This window comes from Laetiporus sulphureus, assembly GCF_001632365.1.
Source record: "Laetiporus sulphureus 93-53 unplaced genomic scaffold LAESUscaffold_70, whole genome shotgun sequence".
Taxonomy (NCBI): domain Eukaryota; kingdom Fungi; phylum Basidiomycota; class Agaricomycetes; order Polyporales; family Laetiporaceae; genus Laetiporus; species Laetiporus sulphureus.
The window spans coordinates 3,247-23,976 of record NW_024468579.1 but is presented as its reverse complement, the minus strand read 5'-3'; the positions used below and the strand labels follow the sequence as shown (position 1 = coordinate 23,976).

Genomic DNA, 20,730 nt, shown 5'->3' with positions numbered 1-20,730 from the left:
TGAGCAAGAGGCCGGGACCGAGTTGCTGACAAATTTTGTACCGATTTTTCATCCTCGAAAACAAATGATGTAGATTTTATCCACTCCCATAACTCGATTATTTCGAGAAAGCACCTAAAAAGGCATAATCTACGCCTTTCTTCGTGTTCAGGCGGTAACGGCAGTTCCTGACTGGAAAGTGATAGGTTTCGGGAGCTACGAAAGCATACTTCATTCGCAAACCTCGTAGTGTAGAGTGGCCACCGGCATTTGTAATATAATTATTTCTATCTGCCAGGACCTAAAGCTATGCAGCCTTATCTTAACAGAGGTAGCATTTATGTCATAATCAGATCGAGACGGCTCGGACGATGGGCGAACTTTGGCGAACTTAGTCGACGACGTTCCACTCTCCTTTAGTCGCTGTCGTAGTGTGGAGTTCTCGCATGCTACATGGTACATTAGCTTTTATCTCCCACATTCCCCCTCACGCAAATGGACACCGCGAGCACAATTCGTCATGACACTAGCCTTGGTGAGTGAAATAAAGTCTCTCCAAATGGCAGCTTACCTGGGACATGATTGGACAGGTGGGACAGATTATCTGTACCAGGTCAAACTGCTATCTGCTCTGCGAAGCGGTGCGTCTTTCCCAGATTGCATTGCTGTCAGTGCTAACGGACTTGCAGGAGACCCAGCGCGCATCCACACTTTCATATCGGAATTGGGACAGGAGAGACGATCATCAGACGGTAATGTCGATCTAAGTGCCGCTGCGCTCCATTTAGCGATACGCTGTGCCTCCAGTAAGGCGTCTCAGCTCCCGTGTCCGAACGCAGCTCATAGTGCTGCAGCTGACACAGTAGCACTGCTGCTCTCTTACCGCTCGGTATCTCCCAACGGTGTCTACCCTCCCGGCTCGGGAACCACTCCTCTACATCTTGCGGCGTCGATACCCCGCGTGGATGTCGTCAACTTATTGCTCGAACAAGATGGCATCGATGACACTCTGCGAGACAGCGAGGGGAGGACGTGTTTGGATATTGCGAAGGGCAGAGAGACCGTTCGAGCAATCCAAGGTGTGTATATAACTTTTCCGCTTAACAGCTCAAGCTTGACATGAAGAAGATTCCCGAGCGCTCCTTAATGCATCGTACCGCTCGTTCCTTCGAAGCTATATCCTCTCAGCAACGAATAACTCTCCACCAGAGGGGCTTGTGAAGCTACTCTCGTCGCCACGCGTCCAGCACGTCGACCTATCCTACTTAGATGACACGTCCGGTGTGACACTTCTCCATGAGGCAGCAAGACGCAAGGATCTCAAGCTGATTGAACTTGCGATCCGCGCTGGTGCGGATGTGTTCGCAAGAGACCGTAGAGGGAGGGCGGTCTCGGATGTTGTTGGGAAGGATGATCGCTTGAAGGCCTTTTTGAGACAATGTAAGCTCCTAAGCATTATGACAGGCCTCACAAAGCTAATACTTTATAGACACCAATCAAGACAGATCTCTGCTACCCGCCACGACCTCAGAGCCTCCAGAGCTGAAAGGGTATCTGAACAAGTACACCAACGTCGCAAAGGGATATAACATCCGCTGGTTCGTTCTCAAGGACGGTGTCTTGTCGTGTATGTAAATATTCCACTTCACCGATACACCAACTGACCTCAACTTTTACAGATTATCGCCACCAGGACGACGAGAATGTCTCATGTAGAGGTTCCATTGCGATGAAGACCGCGACGCTCAACCCTTCTCCAGGAAACTCAGGCCTCCGCTTTGAGGTCCACTCCGCCCCGACTCGCGGTCGTCATGGGCAGAAATGGTACCTGAAGGCGAGTCATCGTGTGGAGGCCGCTCGGTGGATACAAGCGCTGCAGCAGAGCACGGAGTGGGCTAAGCGGGAAGGTGAGCTCGTGCGGAAGAGCGGCGACAGCGAAGCACCGAGCCACCACGCGTCGGTGAGGAGCAATCTCAGCAACGTGCATCTGACGCGCATCCGGTCGGCCGTGAACGGCATCGCGTCTGCGCCAAGCTCGATAGCAGAGGCGGACGAGGAGCCCGGCGATGAGACCGGCTCGCCGCTGCACGGGAGTGGTGAGGAGCACTCGTCCATGACGGGGTTGATGGATCAGCGGCCGCCGCACGACGCGTCATTCCAGCTACAGGGCAATGCTCTTCTCGCACACGTCGAGCTCACGTCACAATTGCTCGCGCAACTCCCGGTGGAGGCGGCGCCAGGCTCGCGCGCGGCGGAGCTGAAAAAGGCGCTCGAAGAGACGACGGCGTCAGTGCGGAGCATAGTCGCGGAGTACATTCAGATGGTGCGTGACCGTGAAGAGTGGTGGAAGGCGCAGCTCCAGCGCGAGCGGGAACGGCAGAGCCTGTGGGAGGAGAGCCTGCAGATGGTCGTAAAGGAGGGCCAGGCGCTCGAGCAGGAGCTGAAGAAAAAGTCGCGGAGGCGGAGCCGCGTAGTTGAGTCGAGCTATGGGACAACAGGCGGTCTGGAGAGGGAGGGATCGACGGTGAGGAGGCGAGCATCTCAGCTTGTGACAACGCCTGAAGCCGAAATGGAGACGGACACTGCAATTTCGGAGCAGTCGCCGACCCCCACGGGTACCACGACCCGCCGGCCATCGTCGCGACAGTTGTCGGTTATCTCTCCTGTGCAGTCCATTCTAGCGGCGTACCCGTCCCGGCAGCATTTGCGCAATGCACCTGCAGAGATGGAGGATACAGAGTCGTTCGTTGATACGGACGAAGAGGACGAGTTCTTCGACGCAATCGAGAGCAACGCCCTCCCGAATCTCATCATTCTCCAACCTGCGCCGGAGCACCTATGGCTCGCCATCCATCACGATCAGTATATCGGTTACTTGAGGCTGCGTGAGCGATTGGCAATTGATCACGATGATCGACCGCCAATGAGTCTCTGGGCTGTTTTGAAGAACAGCATCGGGAAGGATCTGACGAGGATTTCGTTCCCTGTGTTCTTCAACGAGCCTACGAGCATGTTGCAGCGCATGGTGAGCACTAAGAGACGGGGAGTTACACGGAATTCCTCATGGTTCACACTTGACAGGCTGAAGACATGGAGTTTTCCGAGTGTCGTGAGTGTTTTAGTGTTTGGTCATTTGTGGGATTACGGAGCTCAACCACCTTTCAGTCGATTCCGCATATGCTGAAACTGACCCCCATCGACGTATTGCGTTTGTTGCCGCGTTCGCAATGTCAAACTACTCGTCCACAATTGGGAGAATCGCGAAGCCCTTCAACCCGATGCTGGTAGGTTGACATATGTCACTACATCACAAGTTGATAACGAACTGCCGAAGAGCGAGACGTTCGAGTATGTCCGACTGGACAAAGATTATAGATACATGTCAGAACAAGTCAGCCATCACCCCCCGATCTCAGCTTGCTGGGCCGAATCCCCTCACTGGAGATATTATGGCGAAGTTCGTTGCTTTTGCTTTGTGATATGTGCAAAGCCTAACATGCTGGATGCAGGTTGACGCTCAGAACAGGTTTATGGGCAAGTCCTTCGAGATCCGCCCTACGGGGGTTGCCCATGCCGAGCTGCTTCTTCCGGAGGAAAGAGCGCCATCATATCCAAAGGCGAAGGGAGCTCATGTTGAAGGCAAAGTCATCGAGCACTACAGCTGGAAAAAGGTCACAACGAATGTTTCCGGGTTTATTCTTGGTTCGCCAACCATTGACCACTACGGAGACATGGTGGTGAGCACAACGAATACAACTTTGGTGTGCAGCACTTTGAACCGTACTCTGCAGATCACAAACCATCGAACCGGAGATAAGTGCGTGTTGACGTTCAAGCCGCGCGGTTGGCGAGGAAAGGATGCCTACGAGATCTGTGGATACGTCGAGGATTCATCTGGTACGATGACATTAGAAATCGCCGGTCGTTGGAACAGTCAACTCGTTGCTCGAGTGGTTGGAACAGGATATGGGCAACTCCATCCAGATGTAGATGTCGACTGTGCTGACTGTCCCTCAGAGGAGCCGCAGTACATTCTGCTCTGGCGGAACTCCGAGAAGCCGCCTGCGCCTTTCAATCTCACTCCCTTCGCGATCACTCTCAATGACTGTCCGCCAACACTAGGGCCGTATGTAGCTCCCACGGACTGCCGGTTACGTCCCGACCAAAGGGCATTCGAGATTGGCAAGTATGAGTACGCAAACGATTTGAAGAACAAGCAGGAGGAATTCCAACGGGCGATTCGGAGGGCCCGCGAGGAGGGCCGCTTGCCACCGCACAGACCGCGGTGGTTCACGGCGCGAACGGAAGCTGATACGGGCGAACGAGTATGGGAGCCTGCGAAGATCAACGAGGAACTTGAATACTGGATAGAGAGAGATAAGATATGGGATGCGAAGCAAAAGGGCAAGTCGGTATCGTGGAAGGGAGTCGACCGCATATTTATCGAGGACACGCCCTAGTAGCCATCCTCGATCGGCGTGGGCTTATGGACTCCTCTAATTATTCACTATATTTTTGGTAGTTTGGTCCACGTTGGATGGATTGTCCACTTGTTGGTGATGGATATACACGTCGTAGATCGCACATTATTGCGAGAGCGCCTCCTAACCTGTTGTACGTTGCTGTTCTAATACGAGAGTTTGATGACATGTATGAGTAGATTGCGCCCTGTGTGTTAGCCCGATCCTCCTTACACGTCCGACGTTGCTTTCTGTAACTGTACTTGCTCTTCACTTGTCTCCGTAGCTCAATCGATTCCGTTTACGCATTCTAATACATACGATCCATTGTGTTGGGAGTCTTTGTTGTGGGGTGCAATTTACCGTCCCCTAAGGTGAAAGAACTGAACGAGAACGTTCGTCACGCGCAATCGACATTTTGACTGCTACTTCAAGTTTCCGGCACTCCAGTCAAACCCACCACGTACCCGATCACTGGCTAGCATCGCTCATCTATTCATTCCCGACACCTTCGCCTTTTTGGCATTTAAATGTGAGATGTGGTCAGGTGCTTCACTCGCCTTGAACGGACCGCAGTGCGATAAACTCTGATAAAACTCGAGCTGTTCTGGTTCGTTCTTTGCAGCTGCGTGAATTGAAGGCAGCCGCCTCTATCTCGAAGGCGCAATTCTGTGTACCTGGTTGCTGTCGTGCTTCCATATTTTCGTGCGTACCGGATGATCCGTAGCTCTCCCTTCTGGAGCTCTCCCGAGGTGATCACGTTCTCTGCTCTGGACTTCGGTCTCTGAAGGCTGAGTGGGGCAAACCGAGAGCCGTTCTGCGGCGAGCGCTCGCACTGATCGATGATTCCGAGCAATTGTGGCCCAAGCCGCATCATAAGGCTGGACGATATTCAAAATCGTCAAGACCGCGCGCTCAAATAAAGCATTTCAAGGCGCGAGGATCACGAACAGATTTCAAAAAAGGCGATCAGAATAGCCTGCATGGGAACAAGTCTTCTTGGAGATCTTTCGTTTCGTCATTTGACTACAATGCATGATCAGCTGTTCAACCTCGGGGACGCGTATTCAGGCAAGATTGACTATTGGTAATTTTTCTTGTCTATCAGCAAGATCAGGATATAAGAGCCATTGGACGCTTTCCCGGCTCCCCGTCTGTCGCGTTCGCCATGGCTGCCGCTGTTGTTGCCCCCAACCTCGCCGTCCCTCCGTACAACAAGCCGAACGGCCTCGCGCAATCTGTTCTTGATGCGCAGAAGTCTGTCAACGGCACTAATGCACTGAAACCTGCCCTGCCAACCCTGGATCGACTCGGCGCATCGCTGCAGCCGGACGTCGACGTCAAAAAGGTCGCATCTGAATGGTTCAGAATTTTCAGTGACTACATCTCAGCAGGTGACGTCGACGGCATCGCTAGTCTCTTTCTTGAGGATGGTTGGTGGCGCGACATGCTCGCGCTCACTTGGGAGTTCCGCACTTTCCACGGCATTGAAAAGATCAAGAAGTTCTTGCAAGATCAACTGCCGGTCATCAAGGTAGCTTCGTTGAAGCTGCGAGAAGCAGACACATTGCTGCAGCAGCCATACCCCGACCTTGCATGGATCCGGGCGTCTTTCGACTTTGAGACAGAGGTCGGTATTGGAAGCGGTGTTTTTCGCCTAGTCCCAACGGCGGACGGAACGTGGAAGGCGTTCACACTGTATACGAACCTCGAAGACCTGAAGGGCTTCCCCGAGAAGATCGGCCTCAACCGCGAGTTCCTGCCCAACCATGGCAAGTGGCTGGACCAGCGAGAGCGGGAGACGTCATTCGCAGATGGCGACCCGCAAGTTCTGATCATAGGTGGAGGGCAGAGTGGTCTTGACATTGCGGCGAGATTGAAGAACCTGGGCGTTTCTTCTCTGGTCGTCGAGAGGCAAGCGCGGATTGGTGACCAATGGAGGTTGCGATACGAAGCGCTTTGCCTCCATGATCCTGTCTGTAAGTCTTGTTAAGCTCCTTCAATGATCCGTTTTTAATCGTCGACCCATGTCAGGGTACGACCACATGCCCTACTTGCCGTAAATTAATTCCTGCATTGACTACTCTATCCCACTACTGACTGAGGCATTGAAGGTTCCCGCCTTCATGGCCGGTCTACACACCGGCCCAGAAAGTGAGCCTCAGATATCCCTTCGTGTTGATGTAATTTCATTTTTTGCAGCTCGCAGGGTGGCTCGAATACTATGCAGAGGCGATGGAGCTGAACGTGTGGACCTCCACCGAAGCGACGAGCGTCAAGAGGACGGATAACGGCAAATGGGAGGTGACCGTACGCAAGGCAGACGGTACCGAGCGTAGATTCCACATCGATCATGTCGTCATGGCACTCGGTCTTGGTGGCGGCGTGCCACTGATACCAAACATCCCCGGCCAGGTAAGCTGTTCCCGATACTTGAGTTGATGTCTGATTAACAGTAGCATAGGAAGAGTTCCAAGGGCAAATTCTACACTCTACACAACATAAGTCGGCCAGGGACCACCTTGGCAAGAAGGTCGTGCTCATCGGTTCGGCTACCTCAGGTACTTGGTCGTCCGTCACGTACCACCGTTTCGCCTCTGACGATCCATACAGCTCACGACGTTGCGGCTGACTACGTCGATCACGGTGTTGGTATGTACTGAATATGATACCTTCCAGTGCAGAACTGAGCAGGTTGTTCATCATCAGATGTGACGATCTTCCAGCGAGGCGCTACATACGTGATGACCACGAAAGAGGGCATGCCCCGCATTTTCGGCAGTATGTCGTTCGTCTCCATTATCTCACTGAGATTTCGCCAACAACGTTTGTTTAGAAACATATTGGGAGGGCACAGGCCCCGTCGAACCAATCGACCGCATTCACAGTTCCCTGCCAATCCTCCTGTCCAAGGAGCTCCAGAAGCGCGTCACTGCCGAGATAGCAGAGGCCGACAAGTATGGCTTATCATCTCTGTTCTTTACCGGCTTTTCACCGACATTACGAATGTAGGGAGCTCCTGGAAGGCCTCAAGAAGGTCGGTTTCAGGACTTACCTCGGTGAAGAGGGCTCGGGCTTCCTCCCTCTGGCGTCCACGCGTGGAGGCGGCTACTACCTGGGCATGTTCTCCTTTTTGATGCATTGTAACGTATGCTGATTATTCTCCAGACGTCGGCGCTTGTCAGAAGATCATCGATGGACAAATTAAGCTGAAGAATGACGCGCAGATCGAGCGCTTCACCAAGACCGGTCTGAAGTTCACGAATGGAACCGAGCTGGATGCGGACGTTGTTATGTATGCGACAGGGTGAGGCTCTGTGTCTCCGATAACAGAAAATTCTAGCAAAGCTGACATGGACATCGACAACGAGGTTTGACGGCGCGACAAAGGCAATTGATCGACTAGTCGGGAAGGAGCTCGGCTCGAAGGTGCATCCTATCTGGAATCTGACCGAGGAGGGCGAGCAGCGCGGCGCATGGCGATATATCGGCCTGCCTAACTTCTGGTTCATGACTGGTGCGTCAATAAATGTAGCCCGTTCCGCGGTCGATCGGCTCAATCCATCAACCATCATCTCCAGGTAATCTCGCGATGTGTCGCTTCCATTCGAAGCATCTCGCTCTCCGTGAGTGACTCTGGCCAATCAGCGAGCGCACTGCTAAATGCAGATTGTGTGCTGCAGAGATCAAGGCCATACAAGAAGGCCTCTACGGTGAACGCTATGCGCCCTGAACTGGAGTTGATTCATCGTTTCTTTGGGCGGTCTTGCGCATGGGAATTCTCAATGAGCTTAGAGACTGAAAACGAAGTAGTAGATAGTAGACAAACGTATCATTGGCTCCGGATTAACGATGTGACACGGCTCGACTTTGATCACCAGTCAAAGCTTTTGTTCATACCGCATCCTTCCTTCCTTGGTCCATTCACTTCGATTCATGGCCTAAGGTTCTTGTTCGCCATGGCAGCGGTTGCTCTTCGAACCATCCGATGGTATCGAGCTCGTCCGGTTTCGGCAACAACCATTCAACTCTACGTCACTGCCTTCCACTCGGAAGGCCTGAGGTGTAACTGCGAACAAGAGCGAAATCTAACATGAGACGTAGAGCGCCCCACGTGTCAGTGATGGATGATCGTTGAAACAACGTTGTGGCTGGAATACAGAACGGTCTCTGCTCATGTTCTGAACAATTCGTAACTTCGAACAAGGTCAATCCTGGTTTCACTAACACTGCATATGGCGCTCGTACATTCTCTACGACTATCGTACATTTGTGAAAGCAATATAACATTGGTTCCGAGCTAATTCTTACCAGTAAGTGAAACGTCGACGCATAGGATAACTAGGTAGCAGACGAAGACGAAGATCAAAGCGTATAACCCGAAGCTGCCAGAGACTGCAAAAATGGCGGTACAGTCACAGGATCGGCAGCAGAGATCAGTGTCTTCACCCGTGCATCTCTTTTTGTCAATTTGACCAATTCCTGGCCGAGGTACTCCCTAGGATCCCGTACGTAAGCAACAGGGTCCACGCTAATGGTTTCCGATGCAGCAAGCCGTGAATAGGCGGCCTGGTATCCAGCCGTCTGTTCTTCGTAGTCGATTGCCGTTATGCCTGCGTCGGCGTCTCCACTTTCCTTTGCAGTAAGGAATTCCGGCTCCCGGAAGAGCTTTGCAAGAGCGGAAAAGATTAGCGGCCTGGCGGATGTGAAGTTGGCAGATACAATAAGTTATCCGTTGAGTATAAACTATGCGCTGTGCCTCACCATGCTTGCACAGAAGGCTCTTGCAGCATATACGCGCTCTGTGTCAATAACCGCGTCAGCCCGACAACCACCACTTTGCGGTCTTTCGGAGGCATCTTTGGCGCCTGTGGCACAACGAAATTGGCCAAGATTTGTGGCCACAGCCTGCGATGGCGATCATAGTCAATCTACATGGCAAAGGCTCACGGCTGATCAGCGACCCACTGAGGTTGGATCTCCTCTACGGAGCTAATGATGTAGTCCGGGTTCAGGCCTTCAACGTTGATCGCCATCGAGAATGTCAGGAAGTACACGAAGTGGTAGACGTATTTGTCCGTTTTGCTCGTCTGCATTCTCTGCAGAAGAGTGATCATCAGCGCGCGGAAATATTGTTTCAAGGTGGCCCTAGACAAAAGTTCAAGGTATATGCAAGTCAGATATCACAGCACACGTACGACGGGACATATTGCATGACTGCTTGGAGCAGCTCGAAGCCCCATGCATCGTTCAATTTGGATGGGATGAGTCGTTGCTGTGCGACGGCAAGCACAGGAGTAAGTTGTCCGTTAGCAATCATCCCTTTTGCATCGCGAGCAAGGAACGCCTTGAGGAGCTTGACAAGACCAGGGATGCTGCCTTTCTGCGTCCATGCGGCAGGTGTGAGGAGGAAGGGAAGCAGGTTGTGATAGGCAGCAGGCACATCAGACGGGTGGAGTTCAAGCATCTGGGCGAGGATCTGGAACACATAGGGGATGTATTCTATGAAAAGATTGAGTGGGTGCTCATAACTTTTTCGACCGCTGTCTAGTCCACTTACGATCAATATCCTGCTGGATGATTATTGTGAATGGACCGAACAAAGATTCTTCAAACGTGGAAAGCGAGGTAGGTTTGGCGGCCACAATAAATCTAAGCGTATGGTCATGTAAATCGTAGTGAGCCAGTGACACTTCTAAGAGCTACTTTACCTCATGAGCGCCGAGATACTTTCGAAGATGTACTGATCGAACATAGGATTGCTCGGGTTCTTCGAGATGATGCCCAGGATCCCAACCAGCCGTTGCAGTATTTTCTCGTAGCCCTCGGTAAAAGTGGAGCGGGCGGTGAGGATGACCCGCATAACACCTGTATGCTGACATAAGCATAGCACAGAGCATGTACAGCGAGGCTATATTGCATACATTTCATCAAGTAGTCGTTCTCAGCGACCTTCTCAGGTGTACCCGCCTGTTCCACTTTTGAGAAGAGTGCGTCGAGGAGGTGGGGCGCAAGCTCATGGATGTCCGCCTGGGTGAAGCTTGAATACAGAGCCGGCCCACTAGATTTTAGTCTCATCAAGGTACAATCTGACGCTTAAGACGCACAGCAACGTGTTTCCTTGTCTGATGAACAGTATCCGCTCGATACTAATTGCCGCATACGTATAGCAGACGTAGTTATCGGAACCGAGGTGACGCACAAGCAACGGGAGGACAGCGATAAGCTGCGGCTTGACCAGCTACAGATACGGCAGATATGCACATTGAAATTCAGCTGGTTTCATAACGTTCGCATCGACGACCGACAGACCTGATTACGGAACGTGTGCAAGAACCGGATCGCATCAACTTGTAAGATAGGATGGACACTGCCGGGTTCAGCTTGCAGATCCTGAAGGACGTGATCCGAGAAGAACTGGACCACATCAACAAGAGCGTTCGTTGATGTTACCCCATGCTATGGTTCAGAAAAATGAGCGTCGCATCCCCAACATTCAACACAGATACCCTACCTGCGTCGTGCTTCCACGTGTCGCCACAGCAGTCAGGATATAGATCGCGGTATCCTTTGCTCGCCAATTCTCCTTCGGGTTCTCGTTGTATTCTCGCAGTCCCTCTCCAATCCATGCGCCCGCAACCTCTGTCGTATCGGCCTCAAAGCCAGATGACACCAGCGAGCGCAACACCTCCGCAGCCGCCTGCCGGCGCGTGATCGCTTCGGTGCTCACGCCCGCCCCGCCGAGTGAGGGCACTGCAAGGTCGAGCCGGATGTACTCGAGCGGGTCATCCTCAAATTGTTCGATATCATGCTCTAATAACTCCATCAGGCCTGCTTAGCGCATGTCTCTGGGCAGACATCAGACGACTCACCTCGCAAGCTCACGTTTGGGACGACAATGCCTTGCACGAGGTTTGAGATCGTCTCTTTTGACCCGAATAGGTCCTTATATGACCCGGCACGAATCGCCGTCGAGATAAACCGGAGGGACTGCGATACGAGCTGCGCCATGTTAGAGCTAAAGAAGTTGTCGAGGAGAGAACGGCTTACCCCATCGTCTGCAACGCCCATGCGCTTTCCATTGCCGACGAGTTCCCAGATGCCCCGCACGAACCCCGCGACTGAGTTTGTGCTCTGCAGCACCTCGGGATAGAGTTTCACAAACAGCTAGAGGACACGCAAATGAGCCATCTCATGCAGAAACATTAATGCAGGATCTACCTCTGCAATCTCGAGAATTCCTGTTTTGATTTGCGATGGAAGCGAAGGGACCATGTCGTCGGGCTGAACAACTGCATTTTCAGCCAGCCGCAAGTTCAACAGGCCACGAGACTTACGTCGCCCTGCAGCTGTGGCCGGTCCCACGCCAGCAGCTGGAGGAATAGTCCGCTCTGTTGTCCGAAGAATTGTTCATGTGTGTCTTCAATGTCCGGAGGGAGATCCTGACATGTCAGGTCATAGAAGATGTCCACGAGGATGACCTCCGTCTGCGCTATCAAGGCAAGGTTTGGCGGAGGCGGCTCAGAGAAGAGCAAGGACGTCGAGTGCAGGAACAGGGTTAAAAACGGACGAGTGAAAATGCTGAGGACATAGTTGATGATCGTGAAGAGCTCGTTGGAGCGCGTCGCCGCGCGCCAGGGACGAAATATCGAATGGGCTGTCTCGAGTACACCGATATTGACATCATAATTTGTCTCCGAGAGCGAATGCACGAGTTTCTAGGAGGATTGAGTCAATATTACAGAGGTCCGTTAATGTAGCATGCTCGGTGTCCCAGAATGCGATAAGTGAACGCGATACGTCGAAGACATCTAGAGTCCATCGGCAGACCCTCGGGCAATGACGACATTCAAGGAAGAGATCAGGCGTGGCTGTGGGCGTGACATTGCTCGTATCACTTCAGAATACACGAGACCCATCATATATCACAGTACGAAAGAGCTTCATTGGCCCACAGCGAGCCCTGCAGCTCCTCTCTTGTCTTAAACATGCCGATATCATGTCTAATCGCCTGCCCTAATCTCCGTATCGGAGCGGGCTGGCCCAATGGTCAAGAAGTCGTTGAATTACAGCTAGATTCAATGAGAAAACGAAGAAATCGTGTTCCGCATACCGTGGATGTTCAACGCAGGAGATGACACACCACTCACCTCAACTAGGTCCGACCACTTCTCGGGAAAGTCGCAGTTTGCAACAAGGGATATAGATTCGGCTATCTGAGCACGCATCGTCTTGTCAGACGCGTTGGATAACGCGATCATGGCGGGAACGAGCTGGTTTCGCAAGACTGCTTTGTCCGCTTCTGGGATAGGTGGCTCGTCCTGCAGACAGACGCAATCGGTGAGATCAGACAGAAATACGGATGACACGGCCTCTCACATCTTCCCATCTACTTTTAATCACATTTTTGAGATAGACACTTCCGGCGAGACGAACAGCGCGGTCTTGATTCTGTTCCAGGACGAGACGAAGCAGAACAGACAGGAAGCCGGGTTGGACGCTGAGATCATGGAGACTTTGCTCGGCCTGTCTTCGAGCAGCAGGGTTCAACGACGCGAGGAGGAGCGACGGTAACTCCGACATCGTTGACAACGTCGACAAAACGCAAAAAGCGAGTTCACGGCTGTGGCCTGCACGGATTAGGCGCTGAACGCGCGTTGGTCGCGTCGTGAGCCACGTGACCCTCACCGACCACGCGGTTCGCACGCCTCAATGTCCACTACTCCAATCAGCCGGGCGCAGCGGCCACTACTTAATATAATGTTCTTGAAAAACCTCTGCCGCCGAAAACCCGGTCTGAGGTATATTTTGCACCCACTGGACACGATTGTTCAGCTGAGGATCGTGCGTCTTTTCCCATATCAATGACATTTGGCCCAGACGCACTTGATAGATCAGATCCGGGACTTGCTTGATTGACTGTATCCCATGCTTTGGACATCTGCCGCCTATTTTATTCTCGTATGACTAACGCGGATGCCAGCGCGCTGATACCTCTTGGATGTCTTTCTGCTACCGTCACCCCTCATAGATACCATTGACCCAACCCGTACGGTTCTCCATCCCGGCGTCTCGCGATCGCGATGCCTGTGACTTTCAAAGAGGCTTCACATCCTGCTGCGTCGATCAATCTTAATAATCTTCGACGATATGGCAACATCGAGGAACTTTTGGATGCTGCCTGCTCAGATCGGTTGCGAGATGGCACCGAAGTGCTACAAAGTTCTGTTTCAGCCAAGGAATTACCAATGTTACAGGCCAGGAGTAATGGGTTCGTTCACACGGTCATGCAGGCGTACAATCAGCACCATTGCCTCACTCTCAGGTCAGTCTTGTATCGTTATCTTCCTCGCTAACTTACCTGAGGCGTGCCTTCGAAGGCCAGACGATGTTTGGATAGCAATACTGGGTCAACTGAGTTTCTAGTAGGCATAATAATTACCTATATCTGCGGTAACTAACTCATGATGAACAGTTGCAATGCACATCCAGACAAATTTCGATCATCATCTACACGACAAAATAGGAAACCTAAGATAAAGGTTGCCACCGATGCTTCACGCTACACCGTCGATTTCGCGAGCGTAGCGCGGCAAATGACTGGCTGTTTGCATGGTGATGTGAGTGAATCCTTAGTTATGCTTCGCATTGGCTGCTGAATAGTGCGGCAACATTGAGGAGACTGACGAGACGTTGAAGAGATGGATACTGCCAGATTTCACAACGACAACGCTTGTGGATACTACCATCTGTTCGGTGATGATGATGGCTACGCTGTCGGCGTAAGTTTCCATAGTCTCTCCATTCAGGATTCATCTGTTCATACATTCTCGCAGAGAGATCCAATTCGACATGGTTTGTGCGTGTGGCATCCCATCCGTGACGCTTGAGGGCGAGAAAGCGGACTGGGAGAAATTGCTACGCCGCATGGACAAACTGGATACACTCGGAGAGGAGCCAAAGATCTGGGCGACAATGCTGCGTCCAATCTTGCGGCGCTTTATCTCAGCATTCGACGGCGAACCGGACCTACCCTTTTGGGAACACGTCGCACATAGCGACCCTTCGTTCTACGGCGCGGACGATATGAGCGGCTGGATCACCGCCTTCTGTGTATGGTCGAACAGGGGAAAGTGGCAGGCCGGACTGTTGCACATCGGTGAAGACGGACTAGCCGGATCGCGCATTTCCTGTGGGTGTGCTGCTCTTGTTGTTCAGTGCAGTGCAGGTCGTTGACAGTGCACAGGGAAATCGTTCGTCGGCAAGAACGACAGCCGCGCGCTCGTCCTAGACGGCGTCCCGTACCCGCAGATGTCCGTACTCTTCATTCCAGAAGGCTACTGCGCAGTCAATGTCGCGCTGAGCGAGAACGATCTCGATCTCGACTGCGTCATGATCGCAGGCCACGTCGCCACCGCGGTCAGCGCCGAGATGGGCGGAAACGAGCTCAACACGGTCAGCCCTGCCCCGCAATGGTTCATCTATGTCAAGGGCGAGGAGAAACCAGAGCCTCCACGTGCGATGCAGCCGTGGGAGGCTCCTGAGCTCCTCTTTGTTCCGGAGAGAAAAGAGTATACTCTCGCACCGAAGGTTGCTGTCGGGGACTTGCAGCCGATGCGTACCTGTTGTATCATTTCGTGACTTCTGCGGACCTAGTGCGCGGTGCATCAGGTCGTTGACGCGTGTCGCGGCCGGCCAAATGTCATGAGTAGCTTGTCTCTTTCCCCTATATATTCATCAATCCGGGTAATTGGCATATATCTGCATACTTAGGTCAAGGTTCCCTTCGCGGTTAAGATAAAATCTGAGGAGGTTAGGCATTTTGACGGTCGTCATTGAGGCCGCAAAATCGACACTTCCAGCGTCCTTTTGCGGGCGCTAAGTGCCACCGACTTCACAATATAGCGGTATCGTTTTGTCTCCCCGTTGTCTGCCTATAGGCAGACAACAAAATACCTCCTTCTCTGAGAGACGGAGGTCAGGAGGTATAAAGGGTATCATTTCATCTTCCCGGAGTTCGTGCTCCTTCGAGTCTCAACCACCTGAATCGCGATGTCCATTTCTCCTCCCAACCGCGACATGCCAAGTATTTGGCATGATACGTACATGCGTGCCTTCGTTTTGAGAACGTGTCTGGATTGCTGAAGCCGTAATTTCTTGTATCCGCGCTCTTCCTGGACTTTCTGATGATCAATCGAACTTTGCCGACTGACACGGGTTGCGACAAATCTATATCTAAAGCTCTAGCTATAACTGCAGAAATCAAAGCAATACAGGAGGGCATTCATGACAAGCGCTACGCTCCTTGAGAAGATGCGCGACATCATCTTGGGTTTCTTCTAAGCTATAAGCATACAAATGAAACGTAACATAGTTCGAGTGGGCCACTTGGCTCCATTTGCGGATCCGCCAGGTCGTCAATATTGCGGCGGCCAACCCCTCTGGCGGGCATCGAAAGCTGAAAGCGAAAGGGGATGTGGACATTTCGCAAAAAAAAGTAGCTTTGAGAGCGGGACAACTACCGTATCGTCTTTTTCAAAGATCCCTTCCTCACCATCGGCGGCCTTGAAAAAGCTCTGCCGTAGATTAAGTAGTTAGCTGCTCGTGAAGCTCGAAAGTTGAATTTTGAAATCTGAAGATTGATTGAAGCGTGTAAAATGCTCTGTGAAATGTACTCAACGTGGCCCCGCTCCCGTTTCCCTCTCCGCATTTCCGACGTCTCATGAGGGCGAAGAATGCTGTAAACGTTTGGGCAGCATCGTCTTAGGCTGTTAAAATAGTATCCTAATTAAATCAATTTAGTCGACAACGAAACCAGGGCCCGTCCAAAAAGGGCTACAAGCCTGCTTTATATGGTAAGTGCCCAGCGCTGCGCAAAGAGATAAGATAAGAACGGATATGCGCTCTGCCGCACAGGAGGAACATCGATCATGCCGCCCCCGCTCGAGTCAGGTTTTGCGCTCTCCGCGTCCTTCCAGCTTTGTCTCCCCTCCACGCACGACTAGCACCCGGTACCCATGCCTGCCGAGTTGTCTCCCGCAGACGCACTCGGCCTGCGCACCGCGCTCGAGAATGCGCGCAAGAGCTATAGCGAGGGCGGCGTTCCTATCGGCGCGGCCATCGTGTACCGTGACGGAGAGGGCGGGGAGCAGCCGCGCGTGATCGGCCAGGGACATAATCAGCGAATCCAGGAGGCGTCGCCGATCTTGCATGGCGAGACGGCCGCGTTGAAGGATGCGGGAAGGCTGAAGGCGGAGGTGTATAGGAAATCTACGATGGTGCGTGACGCGGCACTGTTTTCTCCGAACTCTGGCTGATTATCAGGTTGCTTGCCTGTGGTAGTATACCACCTTGAGGTGCGTTGGCTCCAGCTTTTTTTTGGCGTGAGTAGGACTGACTGAGCAGTATCGCAGCCCGTGCAGCATGTGCTCCGGCGCCATCCTGCTCTATAAGATCCCACGGCTTGTGATCGGGGAAAATGTCAACTTCATGGGAGACGAGGACCTCCTTCGGAGCCGCGGCGTGGATGTAATTGTCATGGATGATGCGGAGTGCAAGGAGCTCATGCGGCGGTTCATCTCGGAGAAGCCAGAGGTCAGGATAACTGGAAGGATTCATCCACAGCTATGACGTGCTGAAGCGCGTTCTTTGCACTCTTAGGAATGGTACGAGGACATCGGCGAGATTCCGCCGTCGAGACAGCAATAAAATGCGATATTTAGATGATATCGGGACGAAAGGTGGAGATTATAGAAAGTGAGTGTTTGGAGATGCGCACCAACGTGATGTGGCGCTTACCGGTCGTATGCGTATCTTTCCATCGTGCGTCCTTACTACGCTCTGTCAGTAGCTGAAACGGTGACAGCCAGATAAAATGGTAGTGCAGCCAAGAGATAGATACTCAGATGTTTATAATTTAGTCTTAATCCCGCGAGCCTCGCACGTAGTGTTCTTTCTGGATAGACGCTTTGCACACCGTGGTCTTCACGGCTACACGAGCCAGACACTTCACATTAAACGTGGTCTGCATTGAACGCTACGATGCAACCATTATATACAAAGCATTGATTACGACATTATCAATCATTAGATGACCATCCAGGAGTACGGCACTCGCTATGAGATACGTTGCCATAATTGAAGGCGAGAGGAAAGTAGTGGGACTCAGGAGGATGAAGCAGAGGTTGATGGAGAAGGGAGATACCGTTGGAACTCTTCATCAGAGAGTGGTTGGAAGGGAATGAAGGAACCCGCTTTAGCTAAGTGCGTCGCAATGACACTCTCAGCTTCTTTGAGAACCTGTATGGCCGACTGGTCGGACTGGTCCTCCCATCGAGAAATCTTGTCGAGGTCATTTCTTGACAGCTTCCCCGGCGTCCTCTTCTTGAGAATACGCAAGTCTGACATCTCGTCAAGTTTCCTCTTCAACCATCTCGTCAACCAAAACCCAATGCCATCCCAAACCCGTGCATTATTCGCGTCCAAGACTTGCCATGTTTCCATTTGTGTCATGAGGAAGTCGCTCTTCGCGGAACGACAAGATTCGTAATTCCCAGTGTTCCATTCTCTCAAGCCTTTATCCTGCTCCGTGGCGAATCCACGCAGCAACCTATAGGGCAGCATCCAAAGGAATGATTCGAAATCGTGGCGGTACAGGCGCACAGTCTCTCCGTGGAAATACTCACTTGAGAGGAGATCCATCGCCATGAAGGGTATGGTGCCAGTCCGTTCTCGCCCTGTCACCTGGTTCTTACTGTCCAGGCGGACCCTGGCCAAATCGAAAACATTCAGAACACCTTTTCGAGTGACGGGGTCATAGAGCAGGTTGTCAATACTGATGTCCGTGTGTTCAAAGCCCTTCATCCAGAGCGCGAAATGACCTGCTCGAGAGCGACTTAGACGATGAACCACTGGGGTAGCATGATACTCACGTCGATAACATAACACCCATACACGTAGAAACTCGTTAGCGTGCAATCCGTCGATGGGTAACAGTTTCCGCATCAGCAGTAGGCGCATGCAACGTGAGCCATCGATAGCATTCCCAACAGTTCGCCCTTCTTTCTGGATGCCCTCGTAAATTGTTCCGGTCGAATAGTCCAGGTCGTACGAGGCAAGTACCGTGGGCAGATGTCCCTCTATGAGCGGGTCTCCCCGACCCAGTTCCACTGCCCGCTCCAAAACGACGGCCTCGCTCGTGAGAGTGACCTCCGGCCAATATCTCTTCATGCCTGCGTCTGCTTGGGTCACCTTCTTCTGCATGGCCTCAAAGTCCTTCGTTTCCCGACCGGAAAGGGAATATCGCGATAGAAGGATTTTGTCAGGACGTGTAACGGCGGCTGTCTTCACATTCGTCTGATCTTCGCGATCTCTGAATACGACGTCGAAGGCGTGGGGTTTGCGACGAGGATGGATCCCGTGAACTGTTCTGTCGTTCCTTGGATACTCTCTCATAGCCCTTTTCAAATAGTGCTGATGCCCATCCCTTCTCAGTGTGGCGTCAATATCCCGTTCACGCAGACCCAAATGACGGGATGTGGCAATCAGAACAAGGAAACAGGGAAGGTCCTTGATGAAATCGACACCGCTCGACTGGGTTGCACCTTGTCGATCATACCACCATATCCATGCTAAATCATCTGAAGCATCGGAGTCAGCTTTCATGTATCATAGCTCATGCAACAATGGAAAAGAGGTACTTGCCAACGATGACAACATTAATTGCGTGCATTGCATAGCGCTTGGATAGCATTTCCACTGCATACATGCCGGCTTGTACAACAACGGGACGACCTTCCTTCTCAGATTCCTCAGGTATCATGTCGAGCGAATGATGGCAGAGTTCCAACAACATCATTACGCCTCCGGAAAGAAGCTTATCGACGATGATCTAGAATCAGGCCGCACATGACGCTATCGATGCAAGCGGAGAGGAAAAAATGATGTGTTGTATATCACAGGGGGCATGAGGCCATGATTCCACCGGGATCATTTTGAAAACATTGCGATCACAGTCCAAATGTAACTAAAGATGTTTCCGCTGTAGGCATTTAAAATACATTTTAAATGACCTAACAACTATCATTGAAAAAGTATTCTGATAATATTCAGAATGATTCTCCATTGAGAGCATGATGTTGCTACTGCTAGCATTCAAGCAAAATTCTGAAAACATTACATATAATCCCCACTTGCTGATTTTGAATGAGCTTCAAGTAAAACCATGATGTGTTCAAGATGTTCCTGCTGAGATCATTGTGATCACATGGATGTCATGCCCAAATATGGTATACAAATAGTCATATTTGGGCATAACTGATGTGTTCAGGATGATTCCACATGGAATATGGTGAACACATTTCTCTTTCATTGTGACCCCACACGAGCATCATTCAAAATGTATGATCAGGCATCATTTGTAATGGTTTCAAACTGCTGCTTGAATTCTGGCAGTAGCAACATCATGCTCTCAATGGAGAATCATTTTGAATATCATCAGAATACTTTCTCAATGATAGTTGTTAGGTCATTTAAAATGTATTTTAAATGCCTACAGCGGAAACATCTTTAGTTACATTTGGACTGTGATCGCAATGTTTTCAAAATGATCCCGGTGGAATCATGGCCTCATGCCCCCTGTGATACCTCCTTCGGACATCTTCCGATGCTACAGGGCCACGAGGCCACCATGATCAGACAATGATCCACAATTTTCTCCTGACTGACTGCGTCCACATCCTCATCCACGCGCCGCCGAGATTATGAAAGATCAAGGAGAGAGGGTTTCTGCCAATGTAACCAGAAAATCGAACTCACAACGGTAACCATTCACCTGCGAGGATCCTCACCACCGTTTGAGAAAATGATCGTTCGAGCTCTGCGCAACGGACACGCTGGTGGTTTCATTCGACGACGCCGAGCAGAGTCGAGCACTGGGTTCCCGGGGATTGTCACGGTAACACCGGACAAGAGATCAAAAAGACTAAAAAAGGGACAGTCACGTGGAATGTGCCGCCCTGATCCCCCTGATCCCAAAGGTATCCCCCTGAACCCTATGTGGCGCAAGAGCCTGTTGACTTACTGGTCAATGTTGGCAGACGCAGGAAAGGGTGAGAGATATATGAAGGAGCTGGTGAGCTCAGTGAGTGCTACAGGTAGTAGACGAGGAGAAACAATCTGAGGTTTCGTCCCCTACATGGCTGGTCTTATATACACGTACAGCAGGCTATCTTACCTAAGCTACCTATCTACGGGTATAAGCAAATGGCCGTACATGAAACAATAGGATGTC

The 20,730-nt window shown here is 51.6% G+C and overlaps 6 protein-coding genes across 6 annotated transcripts; 4 read left to right on the top strand and 2 right to left on the bottom strand.

The window, feature by feature from the left end:
* Positions 1 to 352: 352 nt before the first annotated feature.
* Positions 353 to 4,776, top strand: LAESUDRAFT_731808 (uncharacterized protein). Its single transcript, XM_040910119.1, has 12 exons — positions 353 to 514; positions 570 to 620; positions 669 to 785; positions 834 to 1,058; positions 1,108 to 1,419; positions 1,469 to 1,606; positions 1,659 to 3,004; positions 3,061 to 3,088; positions 3,145 to 3,263; positions 3,314 to 3,436; positions 3,489 to 3,716; positions 3,771 to 4,776. Exons 1-12 carry the CDS (start codon positions 475 to 477, stop codon positions 4,437 to 4,439), a joined length of 3,396 nt encoding a protein of 1,131 aa, XP_040758616.1. The 5' UTR covers positions 353 to 474; the 3' UTR covers positions 4,440 to 4,776.
* A 751-nt stretch (positions 4,777 to 5,527) lies between these two features.
* LAESUDRAFT_745633 (FAD/NAD-P-binding domain-containing protein) lies at positions 5,528 to 8,397 on the top strand. The gene is made up of 13 exons (XM_040911380.1): positions 5,528 to 6,418; positions 6,474 to 6,498; positions 6,554 to 6,593; positions 6,642 to 6,854; positions 6,904 to 7,000; positions 7,053 to 7,091; positions 7,149 to 7,220; positions 7,276 to 7,396; positions 7,452 to 7,558; positions 7,608 to 7,746; positions 7,811 to 7,956; positions 8,021 to 8,065; positions 8,123 to 8,397. Exons 1-13 carry the CDS (start codon positions 5,608 to 5,610, stop codon positions 8,170 to 8,172), a joined length of 1,905 nt encoding a protein of 634 aa, XP_040758615.1. The 5' UTR covers positions 5,528 to 5,607; the 3' UTR covers positions 8,173 to 8,397.
* Positions 8,398 to 8,646: 249 nt separating this feature from the next.
* Positions 8,647 to 13,062, bottom strand: LAESUDRAFT_731806 (uncharacterized protein). Its single transcript, XM_040910118.1, has 16 exons — positions 12,819 to 13,062; positions 12,590 to 12,760; positions 11,777 to 12,157; positions 11,661 to 11,723; positions 11,490 to 11,606; positions 11,312 to 11,441; positions 10,954 to 11,252; positions 10,752 to 10,898; positions 10,547 to 10,680; positions 10,364 to 10,479; positions 10,151 to 10,307; positions 10,000 to 10,091; positions 9,638 to 9,941; positions 9,408 to 9,587; positions 9,204 to 9,347; positions 8,647 to 9,135 (listed from the first exon to the last, which is right to left on the bottom strand). Exons 1-16 carry the CDS (start codon positions 13,020 to 13,022, stop codon positions 8,805 to 8,807), a joined length of 2,970 nt encoding a protein of 989 aa, XP_040758614.1. The 5' UTR covers positions 13,023 to 13,062; the 3' UTR covers positions 8,647 to 8,804.
* A 163-nt stretch (positions 13,063 to 13,225) lies between these two features.
* On the top strand, positions 13,226 to 15,221 carry LAESUDRAFT_708199 (uncharacterized protein). Its single transcript, XM_040906681.1, has 6 exons — positions 13,226 to 13,764; positions 13,820 to 13,864; positions 13,915 to 14,059; positions 14,118 to 14,221; positions 14,276 to 14,631; positions 14,686 to 15,221. Exons 1-6 carry the CDS (start codon positions 13,523 to 13,525, stop codon positions 15,078 to 15,080), a joined length of 1,287 nt encoding a protein of 428 aa, XP_040758613.1. The 5' UTR covers positions 13,226 to 13,522; the 3' UTR covers positions 15,081 to 15,221.
* Positions 15,222 to 16,227: 1,006 nt separating this feature from the next.
* LAESUDRAFT_731802 (cytosine deaminase) lies at positions 16,228 to 17,400 on the top strand. The gene is made up of 5 exons (XM_040910117.1): positions 16,228 to 16,717; positions 16,782 to 16,795; positions 16,853 to 17,033; positions 17,100 to 17,195; positions 17,287 to 17,400. The coding sequence occupies exons 1-4, from the start codon at positions 16,457 to 16,459 to the stop codon at positions 17,145 to 17,147; spliced, it is 504 nt and encodes a 167-aa protein (XP_040758612.1). The 5' UTR covers positions 16,228 to 16,456; the 3' UTR covers positions 17,148 to 17,195; positions 17,287 to 17,400.
* A 58-nt stretch (positions 17,401 to 17,458) lies between these two features.
* LAESUDRAFT_731800 (uncharacterized protein) lies at positions 17,459 to 19,266 on the bottom strand. The gene is made up of 3 exons (XM_040910116.1): positions 19,143 to 19,266; positions 18,371 to 19,078; positions 17,459 to 18,319 (listed from the first exon to the last, which is right to left on the bottom strand). The coding sequence occupies exons 1-3, from the start codon at positions 19,258 to 19,260 to the stop codon at positions 17,604 to 17,606; spliced, it is 1,542 nt and encodes a 513-aa protein (XP_040758611.1). The 5' UTR covers positions 19,261 to 19,266; the 3' UTR covers positions 17,459 to 17,603.
* Between the last annotated feature and the right edge of the window lie 1,464 nt (positions 19,267 to 20,730).